Below are 20,482 nucleotides of genomic sequence, written 5' to 3' on the forward strand. Positions count from 1 at the left end.
CCTTCCTAATTTTTGGGTTTTCATTTTGCTTTAGGTTTTTCTGTGACTGTGGTGCTGGAACACTGTCTAATCCTTGTACATTAGCTGGTGAGCCTACACATGATACAGATACACTATATGACTCTGCTCCACCTATAGAATCTAATACATTGCAGCACAACTGAATTCCTTCCCTAAAGAAAAAGTTCTGCCATTCTAACATCATAACTTAAAACATTTTTGGAAGAAGATTTAGTATTTGCCCATGCTACAGGAAGAGACTGTATTAAAAATGGATACATGAGGTCAGTTGACACTATGAAGCTCAAGCTACCAAAAAGAAAGTGGCAATATATTGACTCAGGATCTCAAAGCTGGGTGTTTTAGCATTACTGTGTAAAGACATTTGAAGGGACAGAAGTGAAAAAAAAAAAAAAGCTGCAATTTTGTACAGATACCAACTTCTGAAAAAAAGCTGGTGTTTTTACAACTAGCATTGAATGCAGTCCAATTTGCAGTAGTACTCTCATCAATAGACAAGCAGCTTTGTTGCTGCCTTTATGGACATGGGTACCAATTGCTTTTTGTAATATGGTAAAAAATGTGAGCTAGCACTTCTGCGTTACTTTTGATTTTTTTTAACATGTATTCAGATTGAGAAAATATGATTTTAATGCTTTAATCTCATGTAGTTTGTTTTTTTAATTTCAAGCAAAATCTTATTGTACTTGAATGTGCCCTGTTTTGTTAGCACACCTAGACTTGCTGTAACTGTACTCATGTCCCAGTATGTACGTTCTTTCTATGAAAGAGAAAACACTAATCTTAAATTATATCCAGCAATGTTTCTGGTATCCTTTAAGAAAAGTTAAGACTATTATTTCCTTCCCTTCCCTGTGCAGCATTCAAAATCACCCTTAGAAAAGTGAGTGTTTTAATGAGACTTCCTAGGAAGGGATGCACTGTAAAACAAAAGTATTCTTGTAAACTCAGTTTTGTGAAAGGTAAAAACTACTATGTTTTAAAGTACACTTTAGAAAGTCTCTTCAAAACAGTCCTGTATTTGAACTCTGTTCATAGTTTTTGTTTGTTTTTATTTTTTTTTTGAACAGTTTAGACAAACTGCTGGAAATTAAAACAATTTCCTGCATTAAGCTGAGACAAGTATATATACAGCCCTATACAGTTTCATAGCTTCCCTCCCCCATTTATGTGTATTGGTGACAGTGGGTATAAACAGCCTGAAAGTGTATGCATGTACCATAACATCTAGACTTAATATATTGTGAAGTATTCAATAACCATTATGTAGAAGGTAGGTAAGAATTAAAAGGGTTTAATTTCCTAGAAAGAAAATGGAAAAATGGTCATTTTTAAAAAATAAAGTTTATTAGATCATAATGTTGTCTGAATTTACCACCTTTGTCAAAAAAGCCAACTCAAAGCTTCTGTTGTAGACTATAATTCCTCAATCAAAGTCAGCAACTTATGGACAGCTTCAGCATCTAGAGTCGACCTTTCACTAGCCAGGCAAACTTCCCTTAAAATTAAAAAAAGGGGGGGGGGAGGGTTTAGTTCACATTTTCCACACTGCATCAATCCATCCCTCTTTATTGTTTTAATAAGGTCAGTTGCATGGCAAAATTATATCCAATTATAATTACCGAAATAATCTTAATGAATGAGTCGTCTTCTCAAATTCTCTTGCTTTTCTATGTCCCTTTTGAATAACCTCCTCTGGAAGATTAGCAAGCCTTGCTGCATTAAAGCCATAGCTTTTAGGACAAGCTCCCTTAATGAATTTATAAAGGAAGGTAATAGTCTCTTGACTGGGATCTTCACATTCATTTTCTACCATGCATGCCTAAAAATGAGAAATATTACATTCACATGCTAGCAATGGAAGTATCCAATTTGATTCTCTCAGAAACCTAATCAACTTCTGAAAAAGCAGTTTGCACATACCATGTGTCCTAAGCGCACTGCAACGTTTTGAGAATAATCTTCAACTAATGAATGATAGTGGGTAGAAAACAATGTGCGACACTTTATATTCTCAGCAAGTTCTTTAACAACTGCACTTGCTATTGCTGTTCCATCAAATGTTGCAGTACCTCTTCCTGTGAAAGTAAAATAAGCATAAATTACAAAGTAATGCAAAAAAAAAATCAGGATACATCAGTTGAAAGTTTTCTGTATGTAGGCCAAATAGGTCTCTTAGCCCTTGGGGTGGCACTGCTCAAGTATCACAGATCTTCAGAAACTTCCTGTTAATTCTCCTTAGTCTCATTATCCCCATATTATCACAACTAAATTTGAATAGGATTAAGAAATTTAATAATCGGAATTTTCACATTATCTCATCTCCAGTTGTGGGTCTATGGTACAAAGTGAGTCCGTTAATACTATTTTTAAAAATTTGTTTTAAAGATAGCCTTCAGATGGAAATTTTAATGTCTTACCTAATTCATCCACCAGCACCAGAGAATGTGCTGTTGCATGTTTAAGTATACTGGCAGTTTCACTCAATTCAACAAAAAATGTACTTTCACCTTGGGGGGGAAAAACAAATGGGTGATCATTTTAAGAATCCTACTGCAACAGTAAATTCATCTTTTAAATTCATATTACTCGAATGTATCGTGAGCTGTCCAGTTAAATTTCAAGAAATTACTTAAGAGTAATTTACTAATTGAATAGCCTGAAAGCATTCTGCTTCACATAACACCAGAAAAATAATCAAATGACAAGCCTTACACAGAAAAATAAATAAACCTCACCTGACATTATTCTGTCTGAGGCACCAAGTCTAGTAAACACTCTATCAATTGGTGTAAGCCTACACACTTCAGCAGGTACGTAACAACCCATCTGGGCAATTACAGCTAACAGGCCAGCCTGTGAATGAGGGAGGAAAAGATATTTTATAACTGGTTTAAATAATATCATAAGATAAACAGACATACAGAGAAATATATCTCTATTGATACACAAAAGACAGTAAGCCAAGCTAAACAATCTTTCCTAAGAAACATCATGTAGGAAGAGTCAAACACTATAAAAAAAGAAAACTTTTCAAAATCTTAAGTAGGAAAAGTGAGGCTTAGAAGGCAAAAAATGGCTTAGGGGCCTGACTGACTTTAAAATCTCAGAGCTTGTATATTAACCCACAACACTAGTTGATTCTCAAATCTGGCTAAACGATCTTTAAACTACCAATGCCTAGAACCAATTCCAAACCAAATGAATTCATTTCAGAGGATGGAATCCTCCCTGTACATTTTTGTTCAACTCTGTAAGTGATTTGATTTTTTTAAATTAAAAATAAAATTGCTTTGGCAACAGATACTAAAATTGAAAATAGATTAGCATGGTCCTTATACAAGGATGACATGCAAATTAATGTTCACTTTTTTTAAGGTTGAAAACCACTATACTACACTGTATGTCTCTCTGGTGAACGTAGTATAATATAGTACAGGAGAGCAGGAGGGTCAGCAAACATTTCTGTCAAGGGCTCAATGTCTTTGTCACACACTCATTTTTTCTACAAGCTATTAAAAATGTAAATTATCACATAGGCCAATCCCTGGTGTAAAGACAAAAATATATTTGTCTTCCCTAAAAGCAGTTCCCAACAGTTACTAGGTCACAAATTTTATTTGGTTTTCTGTCTAAGTCTATCATGGATTAGTCTAATTGAAGGGCTTGCCTGAAACGTTTGCATAATTTTCATTCATTATATGCATCTATTAATTCAAATCAAAAATCTTATAAAGAAACCATGACCTAAAATCTTCCTTGCCTTTTTAATGTATTCTTCCCTTAACATCAGGCAGACAGATATCTGGTTCATGAGAAAAAGACAATTCTCAATTTTATATAGCACAATGAGTTTCCCTTTAAGTCACTGATTGAGTCCTATGTAATTCATGTGGTATTTGGAAAAGGATGGCCTAAATATGTTAATACATTCATTCTTAAACTGTTATAACTTTCTGTAGCAAAACCTGAAGTCAGTTTACCTGTCTCATGAGTGTAGACTTGCCTCCCATGTTAGGTCCAGTAACAAGCACACAAGAAGCTTTGCCATTTTCTTCCTCTTTCTCCTCAGAGCCTATTAGAATGTCATTAGGAATAAAGTCATCTCCAAAAAAAGTCTTCGTAAGGCAGGGATGACGGGACCCTTTAAGGTCTAAGAAGACAGGAGTGTCTTCTTTTGGTAATAGAACTACTGGACGACACATAGGACCATCACCCCCTCGACTATAGTTAGCCAGGCACAATAAGACATCTGTTAAAGAAAGAGTCAGAGTGAGGTTCATCACTTTTGAGGTTTCTTGATAATCAAAACCCAACTTCTATAAAATGTCTTCCAAAAATGATTTTTCAGTGGGGGTGCTACGTTCTACTTCCTTCCAGTTTAGACAAACAGTAGTGACATCATTATCAGTAACAGCACAATACCATGCTTTCATTAACTGTTCCTGAGTGTTAATCTGTTATAGTATGTGGCTTCATATGGACTTTATAATTCTGAAGCTAAATTATCACTTTTGGGGAGAAACAGAACATTCTGACATAGGTACAATTGTAAGAAGAAAATTCACCAATTTTGAACACCTGTACTGAGAGGGGATTTTTCTTTTAGTTGATTTGAGAGAGAGGAAGGGAGGAGAGAAAGAGAAACATTAATAGGTTGCCTCCCACCCATGATCCTTCAGTGCACAGGACAACACTGCAACCAGCTGAACCACACACGCCAGGGAAAGGAAGGATTTCAATATACCCACCAAACTGTTTGAAACTCTATTGGCTTAAGGAAAAAAATGTGGCACACACAATACAAAAATATACTATTCTGACAGTTGGGTTCAGATCACAATTATGCTACAAATTAGGTAAACTGGTAGCTACATTTTTTAAACACACAAAAAACACCCCTAAACAGTAGGGCTCCAAATAAGTTGGCCATGAAATACAAAGAAAAATTTATGAAGCTATTATAAAATTACAAATACATAAATTAGGGCTCTTAGCCCAAATTGTCACTTTCCTACAATTTCTAAGAAAAAGGAAAGGTTAAAATCTTTTGAAAAGGCATGTCAAGATTCACTGAAAAACAGAAAATGCAAGTCATGAAAAAAATTAAGTGATGCGTTAAGGGATAGTTTTAAATTAATGCAACAAAAAATAGATTAAAAACGGTATTCATGAAAACCGATGGAAACTGTCTCAAACCTGGCCAGTGGGGCTCAAGGGTTAGCGCATTATTCCATGCACCAGAATGGCCTGGGTTCAATTCCGTCAGGGCATGTGTGGAAGCCAACCAATCAATGTGTCTCCCTCTCAAATCCGTTTTTCTTCCTCCCTCCCTCTCATTCTCTCAAAATCAGTGGAAAAATATCCTCAGGTGAAGATTAACACACAAAAAAAAAACCTTTTTAAGGCTGAAGGCCAGAAGGCTACTAATAAGTTTCCAGTGAACAACTTACATGACTATGGCCAACCTATTCATTTTGCCTAGTGAAAAGGCAAGTATATTTTATACTTGTCAAAGTATATATAACCTTGTTTTAGGGATATGCATCAATAGGGACTCTCCAATGGACTTAAATTTTAATGCACAACTGGAACACAGAACTTTACTAACCAGAGCCGTAGAAGCTTGTTGAAAATCTTACCCAACACTGCGATGCATTCTACAGCAGCCTGCCAATTCTTGTAATTTTTATCAAAGTTATAGAATAGTCGTCGCATGCAGTCCTTCAATGATACGTCTCTCCGTTCTTCCGCATTTATCAAATTAGCCAACTTCTTCTCAATAGTTTTGGTCCAGTATCGTTTACAGCCCTTCTTGGTGGATTTCAACTCATATTCTTCTGGCAAATTACGGGTGGTGAAATTCTCTGGAATTTCCAACTGGTAACGGTTCCGACCAATTCCCCAATACACTATGGTTCTACAGCCAATTCGACTGCGCTGTTTCTCCAAGTATTCCAAGAGGCTCTGCTCATTTTCTTTTATGTCAGCAAGAGCTTGGTCATAATCAGAGTCAAATCCTACTTTGGGAGTAATCACTCCAGTCTTTCTAGCCTTTTCATGGTCAAAGGCTGTATCCCATCGGTTCAGTTCTACAGTTAAATCAGGAAAATGACCTTCAGGATTTTTTGTCTGCAGAGTAATGACCTGCTTAAGAATTTTAGACTTAAAGTCATCAATGACTTCTTCCATAATCCCTATAATTTTACATATTACTTTGAATCCTTCCAGAGCAGAAAGGAAATCAATAATCTTTTTTTTACTGTATGTAGTTTCTTCATACATTATAGCCCTGCTATCTGGGTGGTTCTGGCTCTTCAACGGAGACCCAACATTATGAATTTTACTCAATAGCCTCTCAAGGTCTGGAAGCTTCTTTAAAAGATCTACAACCTCAGTGATTTTGTCAGGCACAAACATTAGGTCTTCGATAGCATCTAAACGATCATTGATAGCAAAAGGGTTACACAGTGGGGCACACAGCCACTGCTTTAGGAGCCGCTTACCAAAAGGAGTATGGCAAGTATCAATCTTCTCTAGTAGGGTACCTTCAGTAGAACCGTTCGTTCCATTCAGGAAAATCTCCAAGTTGTTTAATGTCACAGAATCTAGCACCATTCGTTGACTGACTTTAGAAAAAACAGCACCAGGTCTTATAACACTGACCATGTCAGAATCCAAGGGAATATATTCTTCAAAATTAGCCATTGATAAAAGCTCCTGATCGATAAGGCATTTTTTGAGGTAGAAGACACAACCACCTAGAGCAGAGAGGGCCAATTCACTCTTCTCTCCTGGTGTCAACCCAATAGAATCAGACTCTGAAGTCATACCTTTAAGCACGTGGGGTAATACCACCCCACTGTCCTCATTTAACTTTTCTTTAAAATATCCTTCTTCAAGAAGAGTTCTCAAAGTTTTGGCTGCATCCCAAAACTGGGAGCCTGGTATCAGACCTTCCTGAAGAGAAGAGGATAATGAACCCTTCAGGATCATCTTGGTTTCTGTTGAGAGATTTCCTCTCTCAAACAATACTTGTACTGGAGGATAATGTGCCACGAGAGTCCTAAACCTTGAGCAATGGCGATCATCTGAAAACTGACCTATGAAAAACTTTCCCAGTGAGGCATCAACAAAGCATACACCATATACTCGAGTGTGGCCAGAAGTATCTTCCTCTTTTTCTTTAAGGCTAAGAAGATACTTACTGTAGTTCTCAGAGGGGTCACCTTCCAGCACACTGTACGTCTGTGTACCCTTAGTAATGATCCTACAAATCTCCCTCCTCACCACTCTATCATGCTTAGATATATGTGCCATCTTTCGGCATCTTGCCTCCATCATTTCTGGGGTCTCAGTCTGTTCCACCCGTGCTACTTTATAGCCCTTCTGAACCAGAGAATCTGAGTATCGGCCAAATGCAATTTCAGGGAAACCAGAATGGGCCCAGTTGCCTTTCATGAATACCAGCCCTAGTTCACTGACTCCAGTAAGAGCATCCATGTGGTACAGCTCATAGAACTTCCCCACCTTATAAAATATAACAAGATCAAAGTTCTGAGACTTAATCTGCCACCACTTCTTCATCCCAGGAGTACAGGAATTAAGGAAATCCTCAGGCACATAGAGTGTAGATGCATCAAAATCTGGATGATCGGGACGCCTCCTGTGCACATCTCTTCTCTTTTCCTCCTTGAGCCATTCTAAAGTTTCATGATACCAGACAGCTGGGCGACTATTATCATCACATCTTCCACTAATGTGGGCTAGGGATTCAGAATTTTGAGGGGCAGAGAAAGCACACAGAGTACTCCTGGTTTCTGAGGAAATGCCAGTTGCTCGTTTACTGACGGGGGGCATTTCCTTCCTTGAACTTTTCCTTTTAAGAGAGCCGTTTCCAGTCACCATTCTCTTCCGCTTTGGAGTAACTTTGACAAAGCTATGCAGGCCTTCACTGTCACTATCCCCCACTCCACTGCTTATTTCATCACTGCTTCCTTCCTCCTTAGCATCTGGCTTGAATTCCACATCAGAGCCACCGTTGTCACTCTCAGAGTCTGATATGACTCTCCGTTTTTTAATTTGGCGGCTACTTCGCCTAGATCCTTGCACCTTAGGCCGCACTTCCTCTTCACTCTCAATTTCATTATCTTCTTCATTCTTATCTGATGTATAAGTTGCACCTACCTGGCAGGCAAGGAAAGAGCATGTAAAAACAAAATTTGGAAAAGTACAGTACTGCTGTGAATACCTCTCACATACCAAGAGAAAAACTTGTGGCAAAGCTGGGTGCCAATGAACTGCATCCAGCACAGCCAGTGGTGAACCGGGGGGAGGGGCAGTGAAGGATTAAAGAAAACAGACAAGAGAATATAGTTGGGGTTAGGTGGACCACTGCGCCTGGATGAGGAAACAGTGACACAGCCTATTAAGCTGAATCTTTAATTGTGCTGGGAGGGCTTTGCCCTCCAAGCTGGAACTTATATGTGGCTTTGCCACAAGAGGACCACGCCCTCTCATCAGTCTGAGGCTTGAACCTGTCCAAATGCTGTGGCGGCTCTCCACAAAAACTAACCTTCAAAAATGAGAAACAATTCTCTTTAAGGAATATCAATTTGTTTCACCTAACATTAAAACAAGTATCACACTACAAGATTAAGCAATTCTGTCATGACAGTTCTACCCTATACAATAGTGATGAAACATGACCATATATATCACAAATGCCCATAAATGATGTATTCATTAGTCACAGCTGTAGAAATAAAATCTTTAAGTCTCCCTCTGTTTATCTTCCAGGATTTCCTCTTCAACAGATAAATATTAAGATGTTTGTTTTATATACTTTTTTTTTCAATCCACACCAAAGGATATGTTCACAGAGAGTAAGGGGGAGAGAAACATTTAGCAATTTGCCTCCCTTACACACCCCGACTGGTAATCAAACCTACAACCTAGCCGGCCGGTGTTGCTCAGTGATTGACCATCAACCTATGAACCAGGTCACGATTCAATACCCAGTCAGGGCACAAGCCCAGGTAGTGGGCTCAATCCCCAGTAGGGGGTGTGCAGGAGACAGACAGCCAATTAATGATTCTCATCATTGTTGCTTCTCTCTCTCTCCCTCTCTGTTCCTCTGTGAAATTAATAAAAATATATTTAAAGAAGAAAAAAAACCCCACCACCTACATATGTACCAACTGAGAATTAAACTCACAACCTTTTGATGTACAGGACGACACTCCAACCAACTGGGCCTCTTTATATGTTCTTTAGTATAATAAAGCAGTAAGTAATCTACACTAATTCTAGGCCCCTTGATCTTCCACAAACCAAAAGTATCTTCTTAGGCAAAGCACATCTACTTGTGGATCTCTATCACATGCATAAGGCTATGTGATCTCTGTAGTTACTATCCATCCAGTTCTAAACCTGATTAATGTTATGACCCCCTGGTCTCAACCTCAAAATTAAAATTAAAAACTTTTCTTTCATTTCTCTTAAAATACTCATTATGTTAACTCACATATTCCCTCATCTATAAAACAGAATAAAACAAAAAGCTTACAGATGCATCTCTTTTAAACACATACCTCATTAATTTACTAAATTAGAAAATGTTTTAAATGGACAAGTTATTTGTTTTAAATGAACAAATTACTTGTTCATTTTCTTAACTGGATTTAATTCCATCAAATAATGACCATTAACATTTGAAACCAAGGTTGTACTTCAAGGTTACTCAACCTTTATCCTTATTAATCCAAAATACAACAAAAAGTATTAGAGCATGTAAATGATTTAATGAATTTCCTAAGCTCGCTATCAGACAACATGACCAATTTTATCACTACCTCCTTACCAGCCCTAGCTCTTTACTTATTGCCACCTCTTGTAGCATCTGTCTTCCAGAGGCTTAAGGACACTAATATAATGGGGTGCTGGGCTGCAGAGACTATGTAATCTAACTTACCCTACAATCCAGGGAAGCATAGACATATGTGTGCATGAGTACTAAAGTATATGCAAATGTAAAGCAAGAGAATGTCACTTTACTATGCCACCCCTTTCCATCATTCTCCTAGCAGAAATAACTGTTTGCAATGTCTCACCTCCATTTCTTCCTCTTCTGGTTCTGAGGGCTCATCACACACTGCCAATTCAAGCCTCTTAATCTTATCTTTAGTCAAGGCTTCATCTGCACGTTGCATTGCTCTGAGTATTTCAGGCTTTGCACTGTAAAAATGACCTCCTTTCTGGGCTTCCTTTGATTTTGAACCTAAAAATATATATTTATAAATAAGAATTGTTGGCTAGATAGTTGGTTCAACCTACAACACCTGTCCAAACGAACAAAAATAACAACAATCAAGTATAACTTCTACTATACCATTATTTTTATTAATACAGCTAGATCAATAAAGCCCACAAGGAAGTTATCTTCAGGGTAAAACTACCAATGAAACTGCAATTACCTATTTTACTTTCTTGCACTTGTATCACCCAGGACCACGTAGTCTCTTCTAATGAATGACCTGGAACTATAGCCTAAACAAACAGGTAAGGTATAACTCTTCAAGTGAGGCATGAGATGTAAAGGGGTTTGTTTTGAGACCCTTTTTAAAAAAAATTACTTCAGGAACGCAAAGACTACACACACTGTCTGTTAAATGAAGCTATGATATTAAAAATAAGTTTACCCCGCCTGGCCAGCATGGCTCTGGTTGAGCGTCGACCTATGAACCAGCAGGTCACGGTTCAATTCCCGATCAGGGCACATGCCCGGGTTGCAAGCTTGGTCCCCAGTGTGGGGGCATGCAGGAGGCAGCCTATAAGTGATTCTCATCATTGATGTTTCCATCTCTCCCTCTCCCTTCCTCTCTCAAATCAATAAAAACTTTTTTTTTAAAGCTGTAATACTCACTGAGCAAAAAGGTTAAATGCAGAAGATCACTAGTCTAACGGTACAAATTACTTAGTTCTTTTCCAGGAGTCATAACTAGGAATGTCTGTTTCCTTCTGCCCAAACATAACTAATAACTGTAATTTAAAAACAAACCAGAATCTAAATTTAAGAGATCCAAGCTTCACATTATTTCCTTCTATCTGTATACTAAAACTAATAGGATATCCTAAATTTTCATGGACTTAGCAACTTTTATGGGCTGCCTAAAATAAAGCTGGTTTCCCATTTCTCTAAAAAGCTGAACCAAAGCTACAAATTGCAACAATCTAATTCATTTGGAAAGAGGCTCTGAACTTTCCCCAAAGTTGTATTCACCCCTCACCTATCTAAATTCATTTGCCAAAGCTGTGTTTAGAATTCCAAAATTACTCCTGGTAAAAGACCTCATTCAACATAGGGTCCAACTCACTCATTTTATGAGTAAACAGTGTCAGAAATAAATTACTTTGGCCCTGGCCACTGTGGCTCAGCTGGTTGGAGCGTCTCCCATACACCAGAAGATGGCAGGCTTGATTCCAAGTCAGGGCACATACCCAGGTTTCAGGTTCGAACCTCTGTTGGGGTGCATACGGGAGGCAACTGATTGATGTTTCTCTCTGATACTAATGTTTCTTTCTCTCTCCCTTCCTTTCTCTAAAAGTCAATTTTAAAAAATGTTTTTTAAGAAATTACTTTGGTTGACCGAGATGGTACAGCACATTAGTGGAACAGACTAAATTTCCCACTTTAGCTCACTGGGAAGAAGTCAGAGAAAAGAAGGTCTTGAAGACAGGATCAGGGGGTGAGCCTCAAGTCAAGCTGCCGCTGCCCACTGCTCCTCTGGCTACGAGTCTCACGGGGACCCTTAGAAATAAAAAGTTCATGCCTGGGAAGGGCCACAGGTGTGCTCTTGTATGAGTCCACATCGATTGTTTGTCCTGAAGGCTTTTTATCCTTTTTTTTTTCCCTGCAGGCAAGAATCTTAGGGAAGAGTTTCAGTAGACTATTCATCAGCTTTCCAGATGCATTTTTAATATGCTGATGCATCAAAATGAGTATATTGGGGTGTTTTGGATAATTGTTTGGCCTGTTTTACTTATATCTTAGGTCTCTCTGGCTTTAATGGGGGTTTTGTTCCCCAACTTCATCTGTCCTTGGGTTTAGCTGACACAAATGGCCTTGAGTCTTTGTTTTCTATTTTCCCAGGCCAGGGTGACTTAAGCTATGTATTTTCTGGTTAGGAAGGAGGGTACAAACCAACCATTTGCTCTCAAGTGTCCTTGGTTAGGGAAGGTATGGTCTTGCAATTAATAAGCTGCCCAAATTGTTGGGCCTTATTTAACCTTCTTGTCTCTTCTGATTCCAAATCAATGAGTTCAAAAATGTCCTAGGCTGGCCCCAGCCAGTATGATTCAGTTGGTTGGAGTATCATTCTGTACACCAAAGGTGGGTTCGATTCCCAGTTGGGATGCATACCCAGGTTGCAGGTTCAAGCCCCGCTTGGGGCATGGGCAAGGCAACTGATCAATGTCTCTCTCATATCGATGTTTCTCTGTCTCTCTCTCCCTCTCTAAAAAAAAGTCCTAGCTTGGAAATTCTGAGGATAAAGACTTGTTCATGCTTGAGTGTACAGTCACTGTGTTATGCAATCCTACTATGCATGCGCTATATAATTCAAGAGATTTAACAGGGTGCACAAAACTAACCCAAGGGAAGCTACACACTTGTAGTCTGCTGGTATCTGTGAAATATGGCTGGACCTGAGAAGAGAAAGTTCAAGTTCCAGAAGTTTGATATGAAAGTGAACTCAGATGTGCTCACTGGTGAGGACTTTTTTCTAACCTTTTTTTTTTTTTAATTGAGACAGAAAGGAACGGAAGGGAGGGAGGGAGGGAGGAGGGGAGAAGTGGGGAAGGGGAAGAGGAAGAGAGAGGAAGAGAGAGAGAGAGAGAGAGAGAGAGAGAGAGAGAGAGAGAGAGAGACATTGATTTGTTGTTCCAATTATACATGCATTCATTGGTTATTTCTTGTATGTGCCCTGACCGGGGATCAAACCAGCAACTTTGGTGTATCAGGACCATGGTCTAACCAACTGAGCTACCCGGCCAGGGCATATGTGAGGATTTTGAAGGACAGGTAAGCATACATCTCCATTTGTCCTAGAGAATGCCGTTCATCTATATCAGGGGTGGGCAAACTTTTTGACTTGAGGGCCACAATGGGTTCTTAAACTGGACCCGAGGGCCGGAACAAAAGCATGGATGGAGTGTTTGTGTGAACTAATATAAATTCAAAGTAAACATCATTACATAAAAGGGTACGGTCTTTTTTTTTTTTTTTTTAGTTTTATTCATTTCAAACGGGCGGATCCGGCCCGTGGGCCGTAGTAGTTTGCCCACGGCTGATCTATATGCTATGTATCCTGATTGCATTGCCTTTCTTTTTCATCCTTTAAGATGAGCATACTGTTTAATTTACTCTTTTCATGTCTGAATTTGATATTTTGGTCCAAATCATAAGATCCAATTATGATATCATCTTTCCTTTAAGGGCATGATATGCCCAGCCAGTGTGGCTCAGTGGTTGAGTGTTGACCTATGAACCAGGAGGCCACAGTTCTATCCTCAGTCAGGGCAGTAGGGGGCGTGCAGGAAGCAGCCCATCAATAATTCTCATCATTGATGTCTCTCTCCCTCTCTGAAATCAATAAAAATATATTTAAAAGGGGGGGAGGAGGAATGATATTGCTATAAGTCACTTAAAGGACACAAATATTCCACTCCACACACCAACTAGTTGAAGAGCAGATGCATCTTAATCCTTTTCCCATACTAAAACCTTTGCCCCACCACTCTTACAATTCATTGAAATAAAATACACTTAACTTCACTGTATGAGAGATGCTGACACTTCACATGTATGGGCTCTGTCATCTTCATACTTACATACACACACACAAACACACACACATACACTCTCACTCTTCAAAGTGACTCTCTTACCTGTATATGGCTTCAATAGCCTTCTGCTAACCCATCCCCTTGTTGGGCTGTCATCAAAAAACTGTACATGAACTCGGGCAGACTTCCCTTTCTCACGGATGAATGTTCCATCAAAAGGGTGGTTGTAAACCAAGCAAGGCCACCAGGGATAACCCTCCATCTTGGCCCAAACCAAATCACCTGGTGAGAAGTCACAAGAACTGTTGCCAAAAGGAAATACATAACTTGGTTAATATTTGGTTAAGTTTCATTAAAGGGAATTACCTATGAATAAACAATTCTAAGGAAGGTATTGCTAAAACTCCTCTGAAGTCTTCTGGCATTAACATTCAAGCATAGAAATTCTAGACTTAATGATTTTTCAAAACCAAATTTTCAAGTTATTTTTTTAAACAATAAGCAAATATCACTTGCTTAAATAATAAGCAAATACATAAGACATAAGCCAAACACAAGTATAATGAAATCTGGTATTAAGATGAGAAACTTTCTCAGAATCTTTGGTAGAATGTTGATGGCAAGAAAAAGGTATAGACTCAATGTACATATTGTTCTCCAAATTACAAATCATACCTATAGTCTAATATGGTATATGTCAGGAAGTGGCCACCGTATTTATTAATAAAATACCAAACATGCCCACTATGTAATTTGCTAATTATATTAACTATTACCTCATTAGACTTTGCTTGTGCTCTTTAGTTAAGCTCCTTTATATTCCAAACACTACAAAAGCTACCTAGCACACTACTGCCCACCTGCTATTAAAAATCTAGTTTTATGGGAAAAAGTCAACAGATAAGTGCCCAAAATATAGAATGCAGATGCCTACAGAAGCAAAATAGATTCAATCTTCACAAAAACTGATTTAGCCCTGAAAACTTCCTGCGAAAGGGAGAAGAGTAAGGGGGAGAGAAGAATCTAGCTAACAGACTATAGAAGAGCCCCTCAGTGATGTAGAGGCCACAAAGCTGGTAAACCCTGCTCAAATACTAAACCCTGCTAAAAGGTTTTCACTGAATAACTACTAGAATAAGTACATTACAAACAATATTTTAGACATTTTATTTTATTTTTTTAACATTTTAGACATTTTAGAAAGTGATCATTAGTCAACTGAGGCCACCTTATTCAGACCCAATCATGAAATTAATGTGTTCCTTTCTTCAAAATATGTAGGCAAAGAAACCAGAGCATAACTTCACCTAGTACTTGTCTCAAAGGCCTTTATAAATACATATAGTCTTTTCTCAATTTATAGAAATCTATAGCTACCTATAGTTTATAAATATTGCCACCAAGCTAACCACATGGGTCATCTTCAAACAGGAAGCTGTCTGTACAATTCAAAGTTCTTATCATAGCCTCTTCCTTACTAACATATCTATTAATTAACAAGAGACAAAGACCCTTATCACTGTGCATCACTGTAAGAAATGGTTTGTTTACAAGCCTCCCCACAGTCAAGCAGGCTTTCCCTTAACTTAGGCAGAAAACCACTTAACCATAAAGCCTATCACCCTAGTATCAGAAAACCACAAGCTGCCCTGGCCACGTAGCTCAGTTGGTTAAAGCATCATCCCAATACACCAAGGTTCTGGGTTGCATCCCCAGTCAGAGCACATACTACAATCAATCAATGATTGCCTAAATAAGCAGAACAACAAATCAGTGTTTTCCCCCCCTCTCTCTCTCTCTATAATCAATATTTAAAGAACCATTTTTTTAAAAATCTAGTATCAAATGCCCATCTTTCTTAAATACTGTGGAAATGGTCTCCATAGTAGGTCGTCAAGTGTAAATAATGCTATGCTTTTACATTGTTTATGCTTTTAAAGGTCTCCTGACGTCCTTACTAACATTTGAGGTCAGACCTCAAGAAACAAATAGGCTCACTCTCCCTCTTCTAACTTTCCCTCTCCCCTCTCTGTCCCCCCAGGTATGTTACCTTGCCTTTCTCTAAGTTCCAAGGGCCCTTCTTCTGCCTATGCAGCCCAGCTGGCTCACTTCTACTATCTCTATAACTTTCTAAATAAACTTTCCTATAATTTTAAGAAAAAATAGCATATGCTCCCTACACAATACACAAAGCACAACCATACAATAAATGTGTCTGTTTAACATGGATGCAGGAAGAATCTATTCATGTTCAAGTAAATTGTCTGTTAATAAGGATGCATATGTAGAGAAGGAAAAAATATTTGTCCCTTCTACCCTTCTGAATTCTTGGCTGAAACCTTCTGTAATAAAAGATTAACAAAAGAAAGGTAAACAAAAGACTATTAACATGCAGACCTCCTGTATTCATGGGAGATACTAAGGAAAACTCAGTAACTCCCAGGGACAGCCCAAGTCACCACCTTAAATATCACCTGCAGTTAAAGACAAAAGAAAGATTGTGAGGCAGTTAATTAAGGAAAGTTACCAGGAAAAGAACAGTTAACAAGGGTAAGGTTGTTATGCAGATTTAAGTCTGTGCCTTCTCCAGTAACAGCTTCTTGTAATTTAGTCATCCTTCTTACTGGTACACAGAGGGAAATATCCTTACAAATGGAGATTGCCTTTATAAATGTAAATTTCCTGTACAGATGAGTAACTTCTAGCTTCTCTTATGTCTAGTTCTCAAAAATAATCAGATCAAAATAATTTTTATGCTAAAGACGCATATTCTGAGGAGGCACATCCTGCTACTCTTCACACAACTATATAAACTTTCAAAAGAGTTGCTTAAATGAGGGCAACACTATAATTACACTTGGACTATGGAAAAAGCTGTAGAACATCAAAAACTTAAGACATTTCAAATCAACTACTCAGAACCACTGATCAACTCTCAGATCTTGGAGTTCTTCGATGGAGGAAAAGGGACCACATGCTAACCTCAGGGAAGGCCTGTGTGGCAGTCTTGCAAACTCAGAGATCTCAAGTAACCACAAAGGATGGTCTGAAATTAAAATTTTTTAACTAAAAGCAGTTTATGGTGGATAGCCATGTCCTCGGCCAGTATCTTCCCTGATAAAGGTCAATAGCTTAACTGAGTTGTCTATTGTGGGGTGTTTGTTTTTTTATCTACAATAACGTATCTTTGGAATGTCAAAGTAATTTTCTTTTTCCAGACCAATCAAAGCACAGGCACCGCTCTGCAGAGACCACAAATCCCCATTGTTATTGAGTTAACTGTTTGTGTGTTTTTTAATATGTTTATTGATTTTAGAGAGAAAGGCAGGGAGAGGGAGACATAGAAACATCAATGAGGCCGAAACCGGTTTGGCTCAGTGGATAGAGCGTCGGCCTGCGGACTGAGAGGTCCCAGGTTCGATTCCGGTCAAGGGCATGTACCTCGGTTACAGGCACATCCCCAGTGGGAGATGTGCAGGAGGCGGCTGATCGATGTTTCTCTCCCATTGATGTTTCTAACTCTCTATCTCTCTCTCCTTTCCTCTCTGTAAAAAAAATCAATAAAATATATTTAAAAAAAAAAAAGAAACATCAATGAGAAAAACATGATCATCGATTGGCTGCCTTTTGCACATTCCCTGCCTGGGATGGAGCCCAAAATCCATTGGGAATCTAACCAACGACCTCTTGTTACATGGTCCATGCTCAACCACTGAGCCACACCGGCCAGGCTTGAGTTAATTGTTGACTGTTAAATATTCTATACCCACCTATGTAAAAGAAGTAGGTGTCTGTCATTTTGCTTTTTACCCAATCCCAGAGGTTTCCCCACTTTGCTTTCTCCCCTCTCCCTAATTTTTCACCAATGGATTTCATGTAACCCACATGCTTTTCTTAATTGCAATGTATAAAATAAGGTGCAAAATTGTCCTTCTCTGGAGCATTATCTCAATCAGTTGAAATTTAGCTTCCTGGCAATTGTGGATAGTTTGGCTTAAATAAACTCACAAAAATTATCTACAGGTTTGAATGTTTATGTTGACACTTTATATCCCCTGAACCTCTGTTTCTTCACACTTTCAAATAGCTACCATTACACTTTATGCCTAAAACACTTGGGATACAGTAAATGTGAGCTTTTCAAAATATCACCCTCTACTCTGACAAAAGGGCAGCCAAACCCTGGAATAGCACTGAACTGCCCAGAAAACAGGACACTTCCAGGCAGGCTTCCCCACAATCCCGTTGGTACATGGCTACCCAGGGCCAGATCAAGTATGTACGGTCTCACTCAACTCCAAAAAAATTACGGTATCCCATCCTCCCATGGAACCGTCAACAAATACTGCACTATTTTATAAAATTATATTTTCTTCAACTCGACACATACATCCCATGTATCAAAACAGATTCTCGGGTGGGTGGAGGTGGAGGAGGTAGTACAGGAGAGATAAATAGTGATGGGGGGAAAATTAAATTAATAAAAATTAGCCCGGCCAGTGTGGTCCAGTGGTTGAGCATCAACCTATGAACCAGGAGGTCACAGTTCAATTCCCAGTCAGGGCACATGTCCGGGGTTGTGGGCTCTATCCGGGGGCGGGCAGAAGGCAGCCTATCAATGATTCTCTCACATCATTGATGTTTCTATCTCTCCCTTTCCCTTCCTCTCTGAAATCAATTTTAAAAAAAAATCTTAAAAAAAAGATTCTCACCCTCGCCAGTGTTATTCAGTGGTCAGACATCTGCCTGCGCACCCAAAGGTCAAGGGTTTGATTCCCGGTCTCGGGCAGGTACCTGGGTTGCAGATGCGCTCCCGCCCTGGTTAGGGTGCGGCCAGGAGGCAACCAGCCGGCGTGTCTCTTTCTCACACTGATGTTTCTCTCCCTCCCTTTCACTCTCTCTGTAAAACAATTACAAAATATCCTCAGATGAGGATTAAAAATATCTTCCTCATTAACAGATTCCCAATTTCTCACTTGTTTTGGTGTACACGCCACCTACCTAGGGGATAACCCAGCGGATCCCAGCACTTTCAGCTCCCCCACCCCCGTCCCGTCCCCACACCTCGCAGTCCTCGCGGGGACCAATCAGGCCCCGGGTGTGCGGAGTGACACACCCCCGGCGCGCTCGGCTGGAGGGCCGCCCGACGCCGAAATGCCGCACAACACACACACTCAGCCACCAGGCCGCGGGCCCATCGCCCCAGAGCGTCTTGGCGTCGGAGCCTCCTATCCAAACGTCAGGCTGAGTGCCCCGAAGGTCTACTGGAGCCCCCCTCACTGTCCCAGCTTCGAAGGGGAAGCCTCCCCCCGGCCCCCACTCGCTGGACGCCGCGCACGCACACCCTGCAGAATGCTCGTTCCCGCTCCCGCAGGCACTCCTTTGCCCCCGTCACGCCTCCCTGGCCCCGGGCGGGCACCACCCCCTGCCTCGTACGGGATATGCACCCCGAAAAGGAACATGCAGAGCCCCTCCCTCTCTCCGACTCACCCCCGGTGTTCCCATCTCTCCATTCTCCCCGCATCCCGAGCAGCTAGCCATGCCTCTCCTCCACCCAGACCCCCAACCTCTTCCTTCCAACTCCGCGCGTCTCCCCTCCCCCGCCTTCCTCCTGCAGCCCATTTCCTCCGACCTTGTTTACCATCTACACCCCCAAGGCTACAAACTCAGCCCCGACAGACTTTCGAGCCCAGCGTGCAGCCCCACCTCCTCCGAGCCCAGGGCCTGGCCGCACTCTCCCCAGGCCCCCAGAGCGAGCCTCCCTTCCCTGAGCGCCGTGGTCTCGCCGCCGAGCCCCCACCTTCGGCCCCAACCCCACCCCGCTACCTGGAGGAAACCGCAGGAGTTGTCGACCTCCGCAGCCCTCCGTTGAGGTTCCTCGCCTCGGACGGCGACGCGGAGCGCCCAGGCCCGACCTCGCTCCGGGCCACCTCCTCGCTGGGGGAAGGGGAGGCCCCGGCGGCGGCGGCGGCGCCGCCTTCACCTGAGGCCTTGACCGGGGCCTTGCCGGCATTACTCAGCCCCGCGGGCGACTTGGGGAAGAAGCTGTACAGCGTGCTCTGTCGCGACATGGCGACAGACGGCGAGGCCCAACTGCTCTCGTCGGAGCGAGCGACCAGAGGGACCGCATCCACCGCGCGGCGCCTGCTGGCGGGAAATCTGGGGGGAGGCGCGCGCTGCGCTGGAGGAACTCGGGCCTCGGCAGCCAATCGGCGGGCGCCTCGCTGTGCGCGGGCGGCGTCACGGTGACGCGCCGGCCTCGCCCCCTCCAGGCGACGTGGGGAGGGGCGGGGCCGGCGCGCTGTGCTGTGCGCCGTTACCCATGTGTCCCCCCCCAACCCCCACCCCCTGACCCCCGACCCCATCCCCGCTCCAGCCCCCGAGGTGGGAACGGCCTTGAGCCTGGCGCGCAGACCCGGGGGGCTAGTCTGGACTGGAACACCTCGCGGTTAGCAGGGCTACGGGTCGCGAGAAGCCTTTCCTCTCCGCCAGAGGAGCGATGGTCGTGGGGGCTGCGGGCTGCGGGCTGGAGGCTGGAGGCTGGAGGCTGGCTCGCGTGTGCCTAGTGTTCTCACCGCCTGAAGGCGAGAGCGGCTGAGGTCCTGGGCGCAAACCG

The 20,482-nt window shown here is 41.3% G+C and overlaps 2 protein-coding genes across 3 annotated transcripts in view; one reads left to right on the forward strand and one right to left on the reverse strand.

Annotated features, from left to right (window-relative positions):
- Positions 1-1,380, forward strand: part of FBXO11 (F-box protein 11) — a 99,328-nt gene extending 97,948 nt beyond the window's left edge. The window contains exon 23 of the mRNA XM_081100755.1: positions 35-1,380. Within this exon, the coding sequence (XP_080956881.1) occupies positions 35-164 (130 nt within the window). The 3' untranslated portion in view covers positions 165-1,380. The remainder of the gene's footprint in view (positions 1-34) is intronic.
- MSH6 (mutS homolog 6) lies at positions 1,347-20,002 on the reverse strand (the record flags this gene model as incomplete). 2 transcript variants are annotated; one of them, XM_081100753.1, is made up of 10 exons in its annotated part: positions 1,347-1,519; positions 1,644-1,843; positions 1,945-2,099; positions 2,442-2,531; positions 2,760-2,877; positions 4,005-4,273; positions 5,664-8,208; positions 10,134-10,300; positions 13,969-14,168; positions 19,693-20,002. In XM_081100753.1, the coding sequence occupies 10 exons, from the start codon at positions 19,935-19,937 to the stop codon at positions 1,438-1,440; spliced, it is 4,071 nt and encodes a 1,356-aa protein (XP_080956879.1). In that variant the 3' UTR covers positions 1,347-1,437. The 2 variants fall into 2 exon arrangements, with proteins under 2 accessions (XP_080956879.1, XP_080956880.1); XM_081100754.1 differs by having other exon boundaries at positions 19,704-19,879.
- Positions 20,003-20,482: the final 480 nt, after the last annotated feature.

Source organism: Myotis nattereri, assembly GCF_964212035.1.
Source record: "Myotis nattereri genome assembly, chromosome: 10".
In the NCBI taxonomy this organism is placed as follows: Eukaryota; Metazoa; Chordata; class Mammalia; order Chiroptera; family Vespertilionidae; genus Myotis; species Myotis nattereri.